We start from the raw sequence: 19,164 nt of genomic DNA on the forward strand, positions 1-19,164 counted from the left end.
GAGCAGTGAATATCTTCAGAAAGTGCTTCAGAACATTTGCATATATCAGCTGTTCCAAAGGAAATATTGGTTTTAACAATTGAAATAAATGGTTGCAGTTTGAACAGTCTACCAGAAAACCAGTACTTCCAATGAAAGTTGGAAAAGACATATGCGTATTAGCTGGTACCCCTATAATTTTTTTATTGCCCCTTTCTTTTCAGAGTCTACGCAAATGTGACTCAGTAATTTTCATCCTACCACATAGTTACCATTGGCAACTTAATAAGGTGACTTTTTACATTCTGACCTCATAGGTCACTATATTCCTTTTATTTTAGATGGAAGAAGTGTAATTAAAAATGGGAAATTAGTGTTTCCAGTTTTCAGATATAATGTTGATTTTTTTTTTGTCTTACTAAGTTTGACCAACTTCTAAGTAAGATGTTTTATTTTTGATTGCTAGCTAGTTCTTAAATAAATATTAGAAATAGCAGAGAAATAGTTTCTTATGTCTCTAAATTGCCATCTCTAGTTTCATTCAGTTTTTATCTTTATTCTACAATTTATACTTCACTATATACATCACATACATATCATTTTTAGATATATATTATATATGCTTGTACTATGTGTGTAATCACTTTAAAGTACACTTAATTACACTATAATATTTAAAAATTAATCAGGCATTTATTTTGAGGCTCAACTAATCTAAATGTACATCATCCCTTGTTAGAATCACATGCTTTGTACCAATTTCAAAGGCTAATGAGAAAATCCTTCAGTTCACAATTTAACAGTTTGTAACCTCAGAAATTGAGGAGTTGATGACTTAATCTCTCATTAGCCTCAAATGGTCTACAAGGGGACATTTTTTACTTTTTCTGGACAGGTTACTTATATTTAAAGATGGTAGAAAAATTATTAGAGAAAAATGGACTCATTCTGGATCAATATTTTATTGAACTTCCTCCGTTTCCTTAAAATATACAGTATATGCATTACAATGATGTCTTTGGAATCTGTGTTGTGTTAACTTATAAAAGGCCTCCTTGAATGGAGTCTCAGATATTTATGGTATAGGCGGTATAGTGTGGCCTGCTAGTCAGCTGGCCAGCTCACTGAAAATAAGATTCAGGTGCAATCAACAGAAGTAAACCGCAGAAGCATAACATTGTGAGAAATGTATTAGAATGGCATTTTCCCTTCGTGGATGTTGCAAATAGAAAATGATGATTAAGGGGAAAGCTTATGTTATTGATGGTTGACATGTACTGTCACTGAGTTTTGCTACTTGTATTATTTTTAGTACCTTTAACAGATAGGGTGCTAGGTTAAGCAACTGCTGCTTGTTATTAGCTTGAGAACTTACGGAAAGAGAGAGAAATTATTAATATTTACTGCCAGGCTGTTATACCAGGAGCCATGTATGAGGCTGGCCCACTATCTCGCTCAATCCTCATACATCACCAGTGAGGTCAATGGTATTGTTAACTATTTACAGGAAAGCTGTGGCCACTCTGAGAAGTTAACTAACTTCCATAAGGTCACACGGCAAGTGAGTAACAAAGCTGTTGTTTGAACCAAGCTATGTTTGGTCAGATGTACAATTATATGGCAATAAGGGGAACTGCATGTAGCAATCAAAACTGAATAGAAACTTCTTCATGTTTTTGCATTAATCCTAGCAACCCAGTTTATTGTATCTTGGGGTGAAATCTCTGATGATGTAGAGTAGTAGCTCCTATACAAAAATCTGCATATGTGAGTACAAGATACTGATTGAATTTCTGTTTTTAGATTTTTTAGACTGTATTGTCACTGTATAGATTTTAAAATACCAAGTACATTGAATCCCTACACAAATCTTCCTCCCTAGTGAAACTTGCAGGCCTCATGTTACTTTTTCTCCTTTTATCGTGGCAGGCTTTATTTATTCTGTGTTCAAATTTCTGGCCTCTGAATAAAACCATCATTAGGTTAGTACAACTCAGAGTCAAAATTTGGTATTAGATCTAGTTTTTATTCTGTTATCTTCATTGTCTCCAGAATGGATCTACAGTAGAATTCATCTTTAAGCATTTAGTAAGAAGTGTTCATTCATTCATTCTGCAAATGCTTATTGAGGTAACAGTGCTGGGAACTCAAGAGATGGATGAATGTGGAGAGGTACCAATGTCGTATTTACCTGAACTCTCTAGAAGGGCTGCTACTGGTGGTTTTCCTCAGAGCTTAGGCAATTCTCTGGAACAGGATGTTTATTCTAACTTGCTTTTGACCTTTTTATTTGTCAAACCACAATTTTTCAGCAGCATAGTAAGCATTAAACACGTTTTGACCTTCCTAAGAAGCTAAGTTTATCTAATAGGAATTGCGGAGGCTACTCAGTTATTTTTTCCATACGTGTCGATGAAAAATTCACGTGGCTTTGCATAATTGTGTTTTGTAGTGTTTTCTGCTATATCAGAATAACCTGGAATACCGTTAAAATGTAGATCCCTGGGCCCCAGACCTATTGCCACAGACTCTGTGGAGGAGGCTTGTTAGTCTGTGTACTTTGCCACAAAATGTCCTCAGTTAATGATTCTTAGGAACGTAGCTTTTTGAAAGTGAGGCTGCAATCCAGTCAGATCAAGCTAAGCATGGAAAATGTGGCCTATGTAGGAAGTGTAGTAGAATGGCATTTTTCCTGAGTAGATGTAGTAAAGACAAAACGAAAACCAAAGGTCCGAGTTTCTATTAAAAGTTTTGAGATGCGGGGATACAGAATATATGGTGGTTTGCACGTGTTTTCTCTCCTTCGTTATTTCCATCCAGGCTGTATTCCTAGGTAGGAGAGCCCTGGTGGTTTATGTTCAAGGGAGGCACTAGAATGAAGTGCCAGGAAGACCAGTGTTAGTGTTGACAAAGCAGGGTTCAGGGCCCAGGGCTGTCTCTGTGTTATTTATGGAACTCTAGAAACTGATCTGAGTCAATTGACAGTAACTGAATCTTCAGAGTGGATATAACCCTACTTATCTGCACTTAAATAAATCCAATCTTAGTAAGAAATGTGATGTGGAGATACTGAGAAGCGGAATTTCTCTTAGAGACAAGTTGTTCTTTGTACTGAAAAAGCAGGTTTTCTTTAAAAGACCCCAACTGGATATCCCTGAAATCAGACCATGTGTCATCCATGAGTTATTTATGTTGGCCAGTCATTCCCTGTGGTTTATCTTGTGACTCGACGTGTTGTTTTTATGAAAGTTGTTTTGCATCCAGATGCTTTTACGCTAATATACTCACGATCTCAACAGATGTCAAGCACGATGATTTCAGATGGAATAGGTCATAGATATGTAAATGTTACTTTACTTGTGAATTTATCAATAGCCATAACTAATAAATATTATAAAAGTTACCTTCATGCCAATATTTTGTTTTTCTCTTATTGTGTATACAATTTAAAATGCTCTGGGAGCGGTGGTAATAGCAGCTTCTGACCTTCCCCTGCTCCTTGGAGAGCGCCATGCAGTACCGAGGGTGTGACATAGACATTATCTTCTTTAATCTTAAAAATAAACTTATTCTTTTGTAGGTTATATAGCAGTTTTGAAATGAATGAAAACCCTGAGGCTTAAAGAAGTTAGTTTTTTATGCAATTCATGCAGCTGTTGAGTGAGAGAGCTAGGCCTCTACCCCAGGTCCTGAGACCTGTAAGGTCCTTGCTATTGACCACTGTTCTCTACTGCCTCCTGACTTAAAATATTATTAGTAAAGCTTTATTACATAAAGCTTTTTAAAATAAAAGGCAGTATCCTGTGATATAAACTTATGAACTTATTCCTAAACAGCTTAATCAAAACGAGCCAGAAATAAATCATTCAAGTTAGAATTGTGACAGATTTTCTCACAAATATAAACATCAGTTTTCTGAGTCAATTTACAGTACAAGGTCAAATTATGGTAAATAGATTTTTCTTAGAAAAATCAAAGAAAGCTCAAGAAGGTGGTTGATGGCTTCAATTAAATCTTTCTTTTACCCTCACAAACAGCTGTAATTAGATTTATTGGTGAAAGAAGTTGTCAGGGTGGTAATTCATGAGATAAGTTACTATCAATATGACTTGACAATACTATATTGAAATAATATGGGTCAATCCCTGACAATATTGCATAATACAGACTTTAATATATATATTTTGATGAGAAGACTCATCCCAAAAGAAAGGTATATTCACATTTCTTGTTTTATAGTAACTTATTTTTTTTCTCCATTTTATACTCTAAGTTTTTGGGAGGATAAATATGTCTGTTTCTATTGTTTTATTATTCTTGGGTGATGTAGACTAGATTTACCACTGGAAGGTTAAAGGCTACATTTTTCACCAATATTTCACTATACTTACTAATCTCTATACACAGTGAGGAATGTGTGGAAATCTTCTTTTCATCTGTACATTTCTTAATATATTGGCTTATAACGCTTAGTAGTAATTTTAATGTTACTTCTTGTGAGATACATGTAAAGGTGTTTTACTGAAGATAACCGTGTGCCTTGAGTCCTCTAATTTCATTCCCTTACGACTCAGTACAAGTAAAAATAAATGGTAAAACTTCATCATTCTTTTGGGTTCATTAAAGTTAACCAGAAGATGTTATGGAAGGAGCCTAACATTTTATTTGATAGTTCTGTGTTTTAATATTCCCCTGGCAGTTTGTAGATTTTTAAACTTGGAACTAGAAATATTAGTGCTAATATTAAAATACAGGAGCTTCTTTAAGCTTGAAACTTTTTTCACATGTCTTAATATCTCATTTTGATAATACATAGAGTGAATTCATTATTTACTCGAAATGTATAATAAAGTGATTTGGACTCTTTTCAGTGTGTGAAAGACCCACAGTAGATTCAAGTGACGGGTTTGCATCATTATGATTTTCTTAAGATTTGTGGATTTTATTATTTTTTTAAGGTGATTATTTTCTGCTTTTGTTTCTTAGGGTCGTTGCTCCAGGGAGAACTGCAAATATCTTCACCCACCCCCCCACTTAAAAACGCAATTGGAGATAAATGGGCGCAATAACTTGATTCAGCAGAAGAACATGGCCATGTTGGCCCAGCAAATGCAACTAGCCAACGCCATGATGCCCGGTGCCCCATTGCAACCCGTGGTAAGCGTGTTCTCAGTTCTCGTTCCTGAAGTTTGTCATTCTGAGTGCTCACTTTCAGTGTTAAAGTGGTGATAGATCAACTGAACATAGGTAACAGTGTCAGTTACCTAGCATTTTCTAGCCAAACTAGCAGTCAAACCCTGGAAACAATTTTCACACCGTAAAGTTACGCATCTTCTGGCTAAATCATGTGGAAATTTACATTACAGCATGTTTGTCCCTCAAAACTCCCTTCAAATTAAATCCTGTGACTTGCAGACGTTAAATGGTCTTTTTTTAAGTGGTCGTTAAACTCAGCAGTATAGTCAAGGTGCATTTTCAGGCTACCTTTAGCAGTAATAGTCATTTTAAAAATTGGTGTATATCATCTTTAATTTTGAGAAAATGTTTCCCTTTCCTCTCTCATTAAAGAGAATCTATACAGTTCTCTTTCTTGAAAAGGAGCCTTTGTTATTCTTTTAAACTTAAATTGAAACTAGTTTATAGTTACAAATGCTAGGAAAATTCTGACAGTGACAAATCTGTATCATGGACCTCGAAGTCTCATCAAAGGAGACCTAATCAGGAGAGGCAGAAACTCTGTATAGAAAGAGCTTAGAAACTCTGTATAGAAAGAGTATAGAAAGAGCTTTTAAGAAAAGAGCAAAATTTTATAAACTGTAGGTGGTCATATGGATTTAATGTTTACTGAGCAGTGTATGTACGTAACCTTTGATTCTGAGCATATTTATTTATTTGTTTATTTGTTTGGATTTGGGAGGAGGGTGTATGTGATAAATGACTTTAATAACCTTTACTCACATTTATCCACAAAAATGTGAGAGATTAATATCGTAACTAATTTTAGGTTACAAAAGATGTTCTGATGTTAATTGTGATATAGTAATTCTGTATTTAAATGCATGTTGAAATTTGCAATGATCGGAATATTCCTGTCACTGACTTATATGCAATATTATGGGGTCATGGAAACGTGAAGACCCACATTTTTCTGATAGCTAACTGTAGCATGTATGCTAACTAATTTTTTTCCTGATACATTTTAACCCCTGAACTCAATGTAATTATTATTCTCTCTTAGAACTTAATGAACCAATCATTCCAAAAAAGAGGGGGGGATTGCATTTCGAGGTGGGAGGGATCTCCAAATCCAATCGGCAGTGATACCAATTATCAATACTATACAGTTGAGGTGAGAGAATATTATAATTCTGTCTGTTTTAACTTGATATATTTTTTCCATTATTGGGGACTCAGTTAAAAATATGATATCTTAAATTTATTTCTGTGACACCTGTTAATTTCACATGTCTGTGTTGGGATAGCATGAAGATTTCCATTTGGTTTTAAAAAAAAGTTTAATCATTGTCTCTAGCGTAAAATATAGGACAAGAGTTCTCTTTTACACTCGACTCTCACATATGGTTTCAAAGATCTGATAAATCCTTGGGGTGGCTACTGCGATAGTCAATATAATATCTCTCCTTGATGTGAGACACTTTGTTCCACTTAAACATTTAGAGCGTGCTGACCGGCAGGCTCTACCCTCTGGGTGACTGGGAGAACCTCTGAGATCAGCAAGTGTGGTTCCCAGATGGCAGAGAACAGGTCATGACAGTGAGTTCCTCACTGTGAAGTCTTGGCCCATCTCCTGAGTTAGTCCTTGAGTTTTACTCTCAAGGCCATTTCAGGGTCATCGTATGTGTAATCCTGGGACAAACTCTAAACACCATTTATGCTCATGTGTTTGAAATGGTATAACAAATATGTGTTGTTTAAAAAAAAATCAACAAGTCACAGATTTCTGAAACCATCAGAAAAATTACCTCATTTTCTGGTGTTATTGTTGGAAAATTCTCTGCTTAGATGGAGCATTTATTTTTATTAGTTGTGAGCCCATTCAGGCTTTATGTTAATTTTCCCTGATATGACTAGATTTGAATGTGGAATTACCCTTCTGCTAGAGGCTTCCTGAGATCATAGTCTAAAAGTAGACTCCATTCAGAGTGACGTTTTTGTACTGAGTATAGAAGTCATTTTAATTATTCAATTTTAAAGCATTTAGGGTTTTAATGACTGTAGAAAAGGCTTTAATCCAGGAAATTTGCCTTCAAAACCCCACCTGAGACTTTTTGATCCTTTTTGTAGTCAGCCCTGTTTTGATGAGGATAATGATATGGAAATGTATATTCATATCAGAATATAAATTCAGAAATAAACAAGATGGTCATAACCAGCTGTTTACTGGAACTTTAGTGCTGGGCCTACAGAGAGGGATTATAACACAGCCAGGTGACTAATATGGAAAAGGGTTGCCACTCAGAAGAGGATGGCCACTAGAATAGATGGTGGTGGTTGAAGACGTGGTATAAACTTGGATCCAACCCAGGTAGTAGTGATAGCAAAGGAGATAATGCTGTGAGCAGATTCATAACCTCAGCAGTATCAGGAATATCTGAGCAGTGACTGGACTTTTAGTCAAGTAAGTAAAGCATCTTAGTTCTCTAGGGCCAGCCAGTTTGGCCCCCAGACCATAACTGGAGGAAACAGGAAGAGGGGAAGAGGCTAGCGAGGTCTAATCAAATTCAGAAGCATCTAGCATTATGCCTGGCATGTGGCAGAGATTTAAAAAATTGCTTGATAAGTGAAAGAAAGAACGAAGGAAAGAGTTTCCCGAACATGAGAAGAACAGGCAGAGGTTCAGGGTAGTTTACCCGAGCCAGAGTCCAAAGGAATTATAACTGGAACCAGAGCACAAGCCCAATTATAGAGACTGCAGCATCGAATGGGGAGTACAGGTGGATACCTATTAGTAGACTGTTAGCAGAGGCAGCCAGGGACTTGATGAGGGTACTGTTGGGACCAGGAAATAGCTATCATGCCACCCAGTTTGGGTTCTCATCTTCTCATAAATTTTGAGAGACCGGGTCTATAAATTTAAGATCTCCAGAATATAACACTGGGCTGGTCTGCGAAATGCAGGGATTTATAGGCGAGTTTCTTGTTTTCATGGACTTGATTATGTTGTAATGAAATGTACCAAGCCAGGAATCTGAAAAAGAACATAACATTTGGGGGGTAATTACAGTACTCTGAGGGCATTGAAGGCACTCAGCACATTTTATATCATAAATCCTCACAACCGTACTATAAAAGTAGGGAATATTATCCAGCTTTAGAGATGAAGACTCAGAGGTTCAGAGATTAACTAGTTTGCCCAAGTTACATAGCTAGTGAGTTAGCAGGGCCAGGATTTTCACCCAGGCCGTTCAGGTTCTGGCGTCCATGCTGTAGAAACACTAAATGGAGACGTGCCACCAACCAACTCTGGGTCTTTGGTGGATTCATTTAAAATCCCTGACCTTTTTCAGCATATAGTGAAAACTTTAAGATACATTATTTGAAAGGTCCTACCAATCTTATAATTATTCCAATTTCATAAGATAAGAAAATAAGTAGTTGAAAATAAATAATTGAATTTATATGTCTACTTCCTGAAATTTAGCATAGTAAATTATCAAGTAATTGGTGTTAGTTCTATTATCATTTCTAAACCACTAATAAAAATGCAAAAGAGCATTTTATCCTTTATTGTATGTTCTGTGAAGATAAATAGAGGACCTATAGTATTTAATTATCCAAGTTAAAAAAATTAAATTTCTGGATTTTTTTTCTAGGTAGTACTTAAAAAAATACTATTATTTTGCCATACACTATCTGATGCAAAGGTAATCTAACAAGAAGTTACTAAATAATCAACGATACACTGCACCTCGGGGCTCACAACTTAGAGGCATCTGGTGTATTTCTTTGGTCCATCCCAGAAAGATGTTTTTCAGAAACCCTGTTGATTCCAGGTTCTCGGCGTTGCCCTTGAAGAGGTCTGCGTAAGCAGTGTTTTGAAGAGTGTATCTGAGCTCTGGAGGTCCCCTAGCAGTGCCCTCCCATGCCTTTCCCTGTGAGCCCAAAGGTTGGCCTTGGCCATCCATAATTTCCCAAGGCACCTGCCCTGAAGGTACACACACTAGCTACTTCGAGGTACAAAACTCATGTCGAATTCCCTATGCATTTCATGAACTTGAAGTAGGCTAGGGATAGAGAAATTCAAAGTTACTGGATTTAGCTAAAGTCTTAGGAGCTCCTTTGCTGCTCCTGTCGCCTTGCCTTTGCTGTCACTTCATATCCAAGCGTTTTTTGGGCAGTTGGTTCCTGAAAGCTTTGAAGTCATCATTTGTCACACTTCCAGGAACACCTAGAATTCTTAAATTGTTTTTTAGTGCTTTACATTCCAGTTTATCCAACTAGTGGTTGAGATAAGGCTGCTTTATCCCCAAGTGTTTCTGGTAAAAATGTTTCCAGGTCCGTCACTCTGAATCTTATTTCATCCATCCTGCCCATCTTACTGCCTATTTCTGTCAAGGAGCCTCTACTTCCTCAAGCAGCGTGAGAATGGGCCCTGAATCTTAGGCACCAGGCCATATTTGTTGATACCTTTCTTCTTGGAGGGCTAGAAGTGAGTCTTCTTTATTTAAATGTTTATTACTTCATTAAAAGTCACTTGAAGTATATTGTGAAATTAAGAATAAAGTAAGTGGTCATTTGATTTGCCCAGTCAGCGAGTCAGTCTAGAAGCAGAGTTTAAAACGGTATTTCTCATTTTATTCCAGTCACGGGCTACCTTCTTAGAAGAAAAGACACTGTAATGTAAATTTGTTGATAATTCCCGTTAGCTTTTGGCTCTATGTTTATATTCAAAATAATTATTTACAGAGACTGTTTATAGCTCTTGTACAGGGCTGTGCTTACCCAGAAACATGGTTTTATATACCTTGATTTTGTGCTGTAAATTTTTTTAAAAAGCTTAATTTTTCCCTGTTTACACGTTTGACCATCAAAAACACACCACCCCCCGCCACACACACACACAGTGGTAAAATCTAGAAAACTCTGACTTAAAATTTGTGTTCTGTAAATCCCAGCACATACTGAGTATATATTATTTGTTTTATATACTCCCTCTGTTTTATTAAAAATGGCAAACATTATACGCAGAACAAACACTGTTTCACACAGTGTTTGAAAATAAATTAGAATCCCTATGATATTTGCAAGATTACAGCATGGTAACAGTTTGTTAATGAAACTTAGTTCAATATGAAAAAAGTGACAATCAAAAATAAAATAAATTAAATTTTAAATAAGCATACTAAAGAAATGAATGATTAAAATTTGAGATTCAGAGGAAATAACACTAAATCTTTTTTAATGTTCAAATACGTATACTAGAAAACATTTAATATATTTGCTAGTTAGTTTCTGTGGCAGAGAAAAACAGCAAATCCGTAAATATATTTGTTAAGCAAATGTTTGTAGAGGACCTGTATAGATGCCAAGTGCAGGATGTGCAAAATGGACAAAGCACAGTGACTGAGACTGCACTCTGAGAGCCCAAGTAGAAGAGATGGTTAAGTAAACACACCTGGTGATCAATGCTGAACTCCAGTGACGAAGAATTACGTAGGAACAGAGGGTAGGAAAAGCCCCTTCATAGTTGGAGGTGTGCGTGGATCAGGGCAAACTTCGAGAAGGAGTCGTGATTCTTGAAGCCTAATTAGGAATTAAACAGTTGGGCTGGACAGGAGCAACCTTCACCGTGGAGGGAAAACCATGTTCAAAAGCAGGGAGCCACAGGAGGCACATATATACTTAGAGACCTCACATAGAACCTGAAAACTGGACCTATTTCTGTATTTAAATAGTAGAAGACCACATAGTATATGGAATTGGATTTCCCCAGGAGCCTTAAAAACTACTGCTGCCTAGAGATTCTGATGAGTAGAGAGTGCCAGGGAGTTCTGGGCTTCAAGTCGTCCAGGTGATTCTGCTGGACAGCCAGCACTGAGAACCACTGGTTTTCGAACCACCTGGAATTAAACACACCGATGTCTAAATCCTAGGTCTTCCATGCACTCATTTGTGACCATGGGCACATAATCTCTGTGAGCCCTTTCCCTTATCTGCAAAATGAAACTAATAATATCCACCTGACAAGGCTGTAATTTATTCACACTTTCATTCATTCATTGACTCACTCACTTATTCAGTGTATATTTATTGAGGGCCTACTGTGTGCCAGGCATCATTCTCGGTTCTGGGAATTTAGTAGTGAACTAAACATGTATCCCCTCCTCCTTGTAACAAAAGCAGTGGAGTTTTTGCTTTCGTTTGCTCCAAGGAGTTTATACTCTACTATTATGAGGATTAAATATAATAACATAGGTAAAGCACTTAGCACAATGCCTGGCACGCAATAAATAGAATTATTGTAATAATCATGTTGGCACACAGTTAACGAGGGTCATAATGTGAAATTGAATAACATTTTCATTCATAATAAAGCCTGATTACCTTAATGGAATCAAATGTCTCATTTAAAACAAACAAGTGGTTAGCCCATAAATGCACCAGCATTAGTGAGATTGCAATTTGTTTTTCTCTGCTTAGGATGTTCACTGGCAAAAAGGCAATCATAAACCAACCTTCCTTATGCCTTCTGGGAAAAAAGATATCTGTAAATCATTATTACAAGGATATAGTCAGTATCAAATACACCAATTACATAGTTATATGTTATGCTGTGGTTACTTCGGAGAAAATAGGATACTGCTTGACAATACCATTGTATTAATATCCGTCTTTGTGATTCTGCTGAATCCTCTTTCGGATGGCATTTGGAATAGAGAATTGGCAGTACCACAGTTCAAGTCCTTCACTAATCTGATTAGAGCACTCTGATGGGGCCGGCAATGACCTACCTCCAGCAAGGTGCTCTTTGAAAAAGGGATATAACAAATTTACAGAAATTCAAAAGAAATGAAGGAATGCTGCACTTCCGTGGGTTTTTTTTGGCAGCTGCTGGAATCCAGTTTCAAAGTACAGAGCTATTATTATCGATTGTCTGCCTGTTTAGCAAATAACTCTTTATCTGGAGAGGGAGCAGTTTGAGATAGTGTTTGTTGAATAGTTTGTGTTTTAGAAGCTGCTACAGATTTTACTTGGGGACAGTGCCCTAAAGTTCTTCAGATTTGAATTTGTTCTGCTGAATTGTCAGAAAATTAATTCATGTGACGACTCTGTAGAAACAATCTACTGGAAAAATTGTTTCCAGTTAATAAGATGAGTATTTTTATCTCATAAAAGTATTCTTTTATCTGTAATATGCAACTGCTACACTATATGCGTTGCAGATTATAAATTTATTTTATTCGGTGATATTTAGCAAAGCTGAATTTTACTGGCCACTGATCTTGTTTTCTTAAAATAAAAATGCTTTTCTTCCCTCCATCAGTTTGTCAGTTGGACCTCTGCTTCTAAATAATTATAGTAGATTGTGCAAAGTGACATAAACATCTCAGTAACTTTATGAAGTATACATTTAAAATGCCCTCTCTGGAAATACATATTAATTCATAGCAAGAATTAACATTGACCAGCTCTGTTCTCCATATTCTAAACTAGTCTTTTAGTCTTCTGTGCTAAATTTCTTATAATTCTTAAATATCTAAGAGAAAAATTAGAATGTTTTTCTGGCTGAAATTTCACATATTGTGTCCGACAGCGTGTAACAGTGTAAGTTTAACCTGAATATTTCTGAATAGAGATCCAAGTTCAGCATGTATTTACTATACAGGGCAACTCTTGTGTTGCTGCTGCCTTGGCAGCCAGTAGTCAGTGAAGCAGTATCAGATCAGCTGCTGTTTGAATAAGTAACTGTTGATAGATGGAGATTGCTCTGGGCCCCAGTTTCTGACAGGTTATTGATTGTTAATATCTGGAACCCCCAGTAGTTTTCCTGTTGTCCGTGGGTAGCTGCCTTGGGCAGGGATGGAACTGGGGACCGGAAGTATTACTTCAGGCAACTTCATCAAGAGCCATCAACCAGGCAGGGCAACTAACCATGGCATTCAAACCAACACATTAGGAACAATAATTATTTTAATTTGAAAATATCGATGGAATCCATGGTATATTATGTATTAAATACTCTGTATTACATGGTCTTCTTAGTAAGACTGGATATGCTAGCTGCAAATATTTTGTCCTAAAACAATTTGTGAAGTCACGAGAAGGCTGTATCCTTTAGGATAGGAATTTTCAACCCCAGCACTATTGACATTTGGGGCTGGATAAGTCTTTGTTACGAGGGACTGTTCTGTGTTACAGGACACTTAGCAGCCTCTACCCATTAGATGCAGCTGGCACCCCCAGCTGTGACAACCAAAAATGTCCCCTGATATTGCAAAATGTCCCCTGCGAGACAAAATCACCCATAATTGAGAACCACTGCCCTAAGAAAAGAGGTATACTTGAAATCTGTTTTACTCTTCTAAATACAGGATGAGTCAGGGCCAAATTAGATAAAGGATATATTTTATTTTTTTAAAGATATTTCTTCTGAGCTATAAGAATTACTTTTGTAACATATACATCTTGATTGCATAAAACCTTACACCAAAACTCTCTTGAATACTAAATAAACTCTGGGGTCATCTAACTTCTTATTCCTGTCAGAGGGAAGAATTATCTACATTCTCATGTCCCTTTCTTCCTAAAAGAAATTTCTGTGATTCTATTCCTTACTACAGGGTAAAGATAACAGATTGTTTAAAATTACCTTAATGAACAGGATCCATTTTGTCCATTTGTTTTTGTGTTTTGGAAACAAACATTATTATTACACACAGCATTAAACATCAAGAATGAAAACTCCATTGAATTAGGAAGTTGAAAATTTACCACCAATAAGGTGGAAAATTGTGCTAGGTTATCTTTTGAAAACTGGAAAAGCACATTGTTAAAATAGATTTCGGGTAAATTATTTAATTTTACTCAAAAACACGTATTTCCTGATATGCAAATTTTCATATCAACAAATAGAAACTACTGTCATATATTCATGAAAGCATTTCTGGCAAAAAAAATCTATCTTGTAGCATTTTATTCAATGCTACTATATGTATTTCCTTGAACAATCATAATGCATTTCTTTAGAAGTGTTCTTTTTCAGACTTCACATTTCAGAATAGTTTCTCCCTAGTAAGCTGAATTTGTTAAGTATCTCACAAAGGTGTAATAGGCTGGTGGGAGATTTATAATTTCCCCAGGAAAACCTGCAACAAATATATATGCCAAATACTTTATCTTATATGCTCAAAAGAAATGGTGTCATCATCACCTTTCACGTATCCCATAAGATTTATTCACAGTTTACATTGACTGAAATTCTGCTGTCCACTGTGAGTTCTGCTTTATTTATTCTAGATAATAGGACACTTGCAACCTATTAACAGTTGTAAACAGATCTTTTAAGTACATCTGACATAGCAATTATGAAATGTATTTCTTAGACAAGTTTCCAGGATTAAATCAGGACAAAGGTGGAGATTAGGTAACCACAAGAAGTTTCTGTATTGAATTGGTTGAGCTATTTTTCAAAAAGAAATTGCAAGTATTATAGACCCCAAGCTTCAAAATCCCAGTGGAAAATTTAATGGATAATTACCCATTATATTTTAGAAGAACATTGATTTGATGAATGCTTATTTTAAGAAACGTTCTTATCCTAAATGAGAGTAAATAAACATACAATTAAATGGAGAGAGGGAGGGAGGGAAAGAGGAAGCAAAGGGAGAATGGATTATGAATGGATGCATGGATACATGGATGGAGGATAGATATGTAATGCAGGATATCAACTTTGAACCAAGACCTGCCGATTAAATTTTGCTTTGTATTTTATTTTTCAGCCAATGTTTTCAGTTGCACCAAGCTTAGCCACCAATGCATCAGCAGCCTTTAATCCCTACCTGGGACCTGTTTCCCCAAGCCTGGTTCCAGCAGAGATCTTGCCGACTGCACCCATGTTGGTTACAGGGAATCCTGGGGTCCCTGTACCTGCAGCTGCTGCAGCTGCTGCACAGAAATTAATGCGGACAGACAGACTTGAGGTAGGAGTGATTCGCTGGTGTCTTTACGTATTCCATTCGAAATTTCAAAGTGTGCTCTTTGTTTATTTCTTCCTTGGCCATGAAGGTTAGAAACAATTCAAAGCAGAGATTTTGGTTCAGTGTTTGGAGCATTTGGCTAGAATATAGATATGCTATACTTGATGAATGTAACATTTATAGAAGCCACAACATCCGTATGTAGAATAATGGGTAAGAACTTGGACTCTGGGATCAGACGGCTTATTACTTCATTGTGCCTCAGTTTCCTCATCTTCAAATTGGAGAGACTTATGGCACTTACCTCAAAGAGTTAGTCAGTGTCTGGCACACAGCAGAAGCTTCCTAAATGTTTCTTGTTATTGTTGCTATTAACAAATTCTGTCAATCCCCTGATACTTGTCCTCATAAAGATGTTATTCAGTTACTCTCTACAAACTGTTTTGAAATTTATCGTTGCAGGTTTCCTCATAAGCCTCATAATATTTTGGTTGGAATAGCAAGGCAGCCTTGTTTGTGAAATGTGATTATAAGTTTTTAAATTGTAAATTGGGTGATGCTCTCAGTCTTAGAGTCAAGGATGATCGTATGTACTTTGCTATTGCTACATGAAAAAGAAATTAAAGATATAAATCTTATGTTGAAGTGGTTGTTGAGAATTTTAGCATGGCTGTAATTTAGTGAACTTGGTAAACTCTAGATGAAGGGGAAAAATGGCAACATTACTGTACATTGAAGCTCTCAAATCTAGCATTGGTGTCCATATAAAGAGCAAATGAGCTCTTCCTCTTTTCCCTGGTTAGCATGAGGCAGTACTTAGTGCTGAGAACGTTTACATGTCTTAATTACTGAGAAAGCGGTAGAACAAGGCCATTGTGTGAACATAATTGACTCTAATCAGTTTAGAAGGAATTTATTTAATAAGCACCAATTTTTTGTTTATTAAGTTTCATTGCATGCATTACAAAGGATCTCAGATTTCAGAGTAGTTATAACTGCCACCATCTTTTTGACAGTAATAATAATAGTTGATATTTATTGGATATTTACTATCTACCAATCACAGCGTTACCCCTTCATATGCAACACATTTAATCCCCAAAACAATCTTATGAGGAAGATACTATCATTAACTCCATTTAACAGGGCGATAAATTTATGGAGAGAGATGAAACATAACTTATTCAAGGTCACGTGGGTAGGATGTTCTGGTGGGGTATGAACTCAGAACTACATTTTTAAACACTAGTGTATTACTCTCCCTTCCCATACAGGTGACAGTACAAAGAGGAGGCAGTAAATTTTGGCTTGTATGTTCCCTTTAGAGTTTTCATTTGTTTGTTTATTTTAGGCTTGTTTTTTACCTTTCATTGAACGTTTTGGAAAAAGCTACTAATTACAAGAGTTCCACCAGGAGAACTCAGGAAGGATGTTGAGACTTAATTGCATGCCCTCTGTGCACCAAGGACTCTGCTGTGTGCTAGAGATAACACCTTGACTTGTGGGTGGTTCGTCATTGCACAATTGTTCTTGCTCATTGATTAACTAATGCTGTTTGCAGATAAACTGGGAGGAAATTTAAGAAATTTTAAATATTTAAAAATTATTAGATGTGCTCAATGTATGAATCATCCCTCCCCCCCCCCACCAACCTGTCTGAAGCAAACCCTGGGTTCATAATGTGTAACTGTTGATTGTTTAATGGGAACCAAATAGGCAGTCTGAGATAACTTGATAGAATTAATTATTAATAGGAGATGATATTCCTAAAGCTGAGAACGTCTCTATTTAAATCTCTGTCAAAGAATCTCTTTAAAAGGCTGATTGTGTGGTCAGAACTCTTTTAAACTAATCCTCCCACAATTTTAGGTAGTCTGTAATTGGTTATATTTTGTATGGTGTTTAGTTAAAATGAAGACTTCTTTCTTTTTTTTTTGTTTTGATTTTCTTTTGCAAGAAGCTACTTTGAGTATTTTGTCTGTCTTCCTTTCCCATAGTCACAACAAATGGCTACTGCTGCAATGACTGTCATTTCCTTTTAACCCGAATTCCACTTATCTAAATGCCTGATGGTAGGGCAGCTTCCTTATTCTCCTGCATGGGATCTGACTCAATGTCACAGTTACAACCTGTTAGGATGTTGCAATGTGAAGCTAAGGGGCATCTTTCTCCTAGCACTTGTGATTTTAGACACTCCTATCTTCAGGGTATTTCCTCTCATGCTAATTGCACTACATCTTGGAGTCTAAAAGACATGGCAGTAAGTGCACACACTTAATTTACACATTTAGTTATTTGGGGTTTAAATCTATACTCTATTTTTAACTCATGGAACTCCCAAGTACATTTTAGAATTTTGAGTTCCTTTTGAGGTGAACAGATTTTGAATCAGTTAAAATATTGGCCAATTCTTCTTGCCACTTCTTTCTCTCTTTGGCTACAAAATAGACAATGAAGAAGTTAGAAACATGGTAGATTATCAGCCTTCTGGTTCTGTTTAGAGGAACTAACACATATTTATATTTATAGCACCCAGTGTGATACTACAAAAAATGTTAAATTGAAAAACAGGAATCGAATCCAAGGAGTAGTGCTGGTGATTTTGCTAGTTAGGTGAGTAAGCATAGGTCAAGTTTTTTATATTTTCTGAGCTTCATATTCCACACATATTAAATTAGGGGAATATACCAGATAATCTCTAAGATCACCTCCAGTTAGAACATTCTAGGTGAAATTTAGGTCATTTTCCTGTGTTTAATGCCAGCCACAAACTACTGAAAAGGTATTTAACACATAAATAACACACACACACCTAAGCTTTCTATCACTATTCATATTATCCATTCTTTGTTGGATATCTTTTTTTTTTTTTTTTTTTTTTTGGCGGTACGCGGGCCTCTCACTGTTGTGGCCTCTCCCGTTGTGGAGCACAGGCTCAGCGGCCATGGCTCACGGGCCCAGCCGCTCCGCGGCATGTGGGATCTTCCCGGACCGGGGCACGAACCTGTGTCCCCTGCATCGGCAGGCGGACTCTCAACCACTGCGCCACCAGGGAAGCCCTGTTGGATATCTTTTAAAAGACCTTGTAGCTGCATACTTTCTATGCTGTAAAATTCAGTCTTCATGGTTTTCTCTAAAGAGAAGCAACTCTCCGGAATATCAGTCACTGAAATGAGGCTTTTAAAATTCCATTTTGTGACCTTGGGATGCCTTTGTGTAATTTTCAAGTAGCGGTCATTTTCAATGATTATTTTAAGAAATTGTTAAAAGTCTGTAGGCACTGGAAAGGACTGAGGTTTTTAGTCATATCTTTGCTTCATTACAAAGAGTTGGTAATTAAGGAAATCATTGTTTGACTTATTTTCACGACACAATAATTTTTTTATGGTGCAGGAAGGATCCATGAATGCATTTATTCTCTTGTTTATTCAACAATATCCAGTGAAGAACTGTTGAACATCTTACACGTAAAAACTGTTGTAAGGAATATCTTGAAGCCTTATAAGGTTATCAGCTGTGTTATTAACAACAAGAAAAGGTCCACCAGAATAGTGCCAAGCTCATAAATGATGCCCAGTAACTTAGTCAGTGAAGGAATAAATGAGTCTGTCAGCCAGTTAATCAATTAATTAATCACAGAACGATACATGCCCTTATTCAGAGCTTAGGGTAATGTAACAGAAGAGATAAAATATGACACATTTTAAACATGTGTTAGCATTCTTCTCGAGAACATGTTTACATTTTGAACATTCCAGCTACAAAATATGGCATCTAGTTCATGCCCCTAGTCCTAGAGCAGTGGTTTTCAAGCTTTAATGTGATTAGAATCACTTGGGATGATTGTGGAAAACGCAGGGCCTGGGAATTCCCTGGCGGTCCAATGGTTAGGACTGGGGCTTTCACTGCCCAGGGCCTGGGTTCTGTCCCTGGTCAGGGAACTAAGATCCCACAAGCCACACAGCACAGCCAAAAAAAAAAAAAAAAAAAAAAAAAAAAAACAAAAAAAAAAAAATTTTAATGC

At 36.5% G+C, this 19,164-nt stretch overlaps 1 protein-coding gene across 17 annotated transcripts in view; it reads left to right on the top strand.

Moving 5' to 3' along the window:
- The window catches only part of MBNL1 (muscleblind like splicing regulator 1), a 201,750-nt gene that overhangs the window by 155,568 nt on the left and 27,018 nt on the right, over positions 1 to 19,164 (top strand). For 13 of the 17 annotated variants that reach the window (XM_024769005.1, XM_024768993.1, XM_024768991.1 and 10 more), the window contains 3 exons: positions 4,966 to 5,136; positions 6,218 to 6,328; positions 14,943 to 15,143. In XM_024769005.1, the coding sequence (XP_024624773.1) occupies positions 5,068 to 5,136; positions 6,218 to 6,328; positions 14,943 to 15,143 (381 nt within the window). In that variant the 5' untranslated portion in view covers positions 4,966 to 5,067. The remainder of the gene's footprint in view (positions 1 to 4,965; positions 5,137 to 6,217; positions 6,329 to 14,942; positions 15,144 to 19,164) is intronic. The other 4 variants (XM_024768996.1, XM_024768997.1, XM_024768998.1 and 1 more) reach the window with 1 other exon arrangement.

The sequence above is a fragment of the Neophocaena asiaeorientalis genome, unplaced genomic scaffold (assembly GCF_003031525.2).
Source record: "Neophocaena asiaeorientalis asiaeorientalis breed wild unplaced genomic scaffold, Neophocaena_asiaeorientalis_V1.1 scaffold118, whole genome shotgun sequence".
Taxonomy (NCBI): Eukaryota; Metazoa; Chordata; class Mammalia; order Artiodactyla; family Phocoenidae; genus Neophocaena; species Neophocaena asiaeorientalis.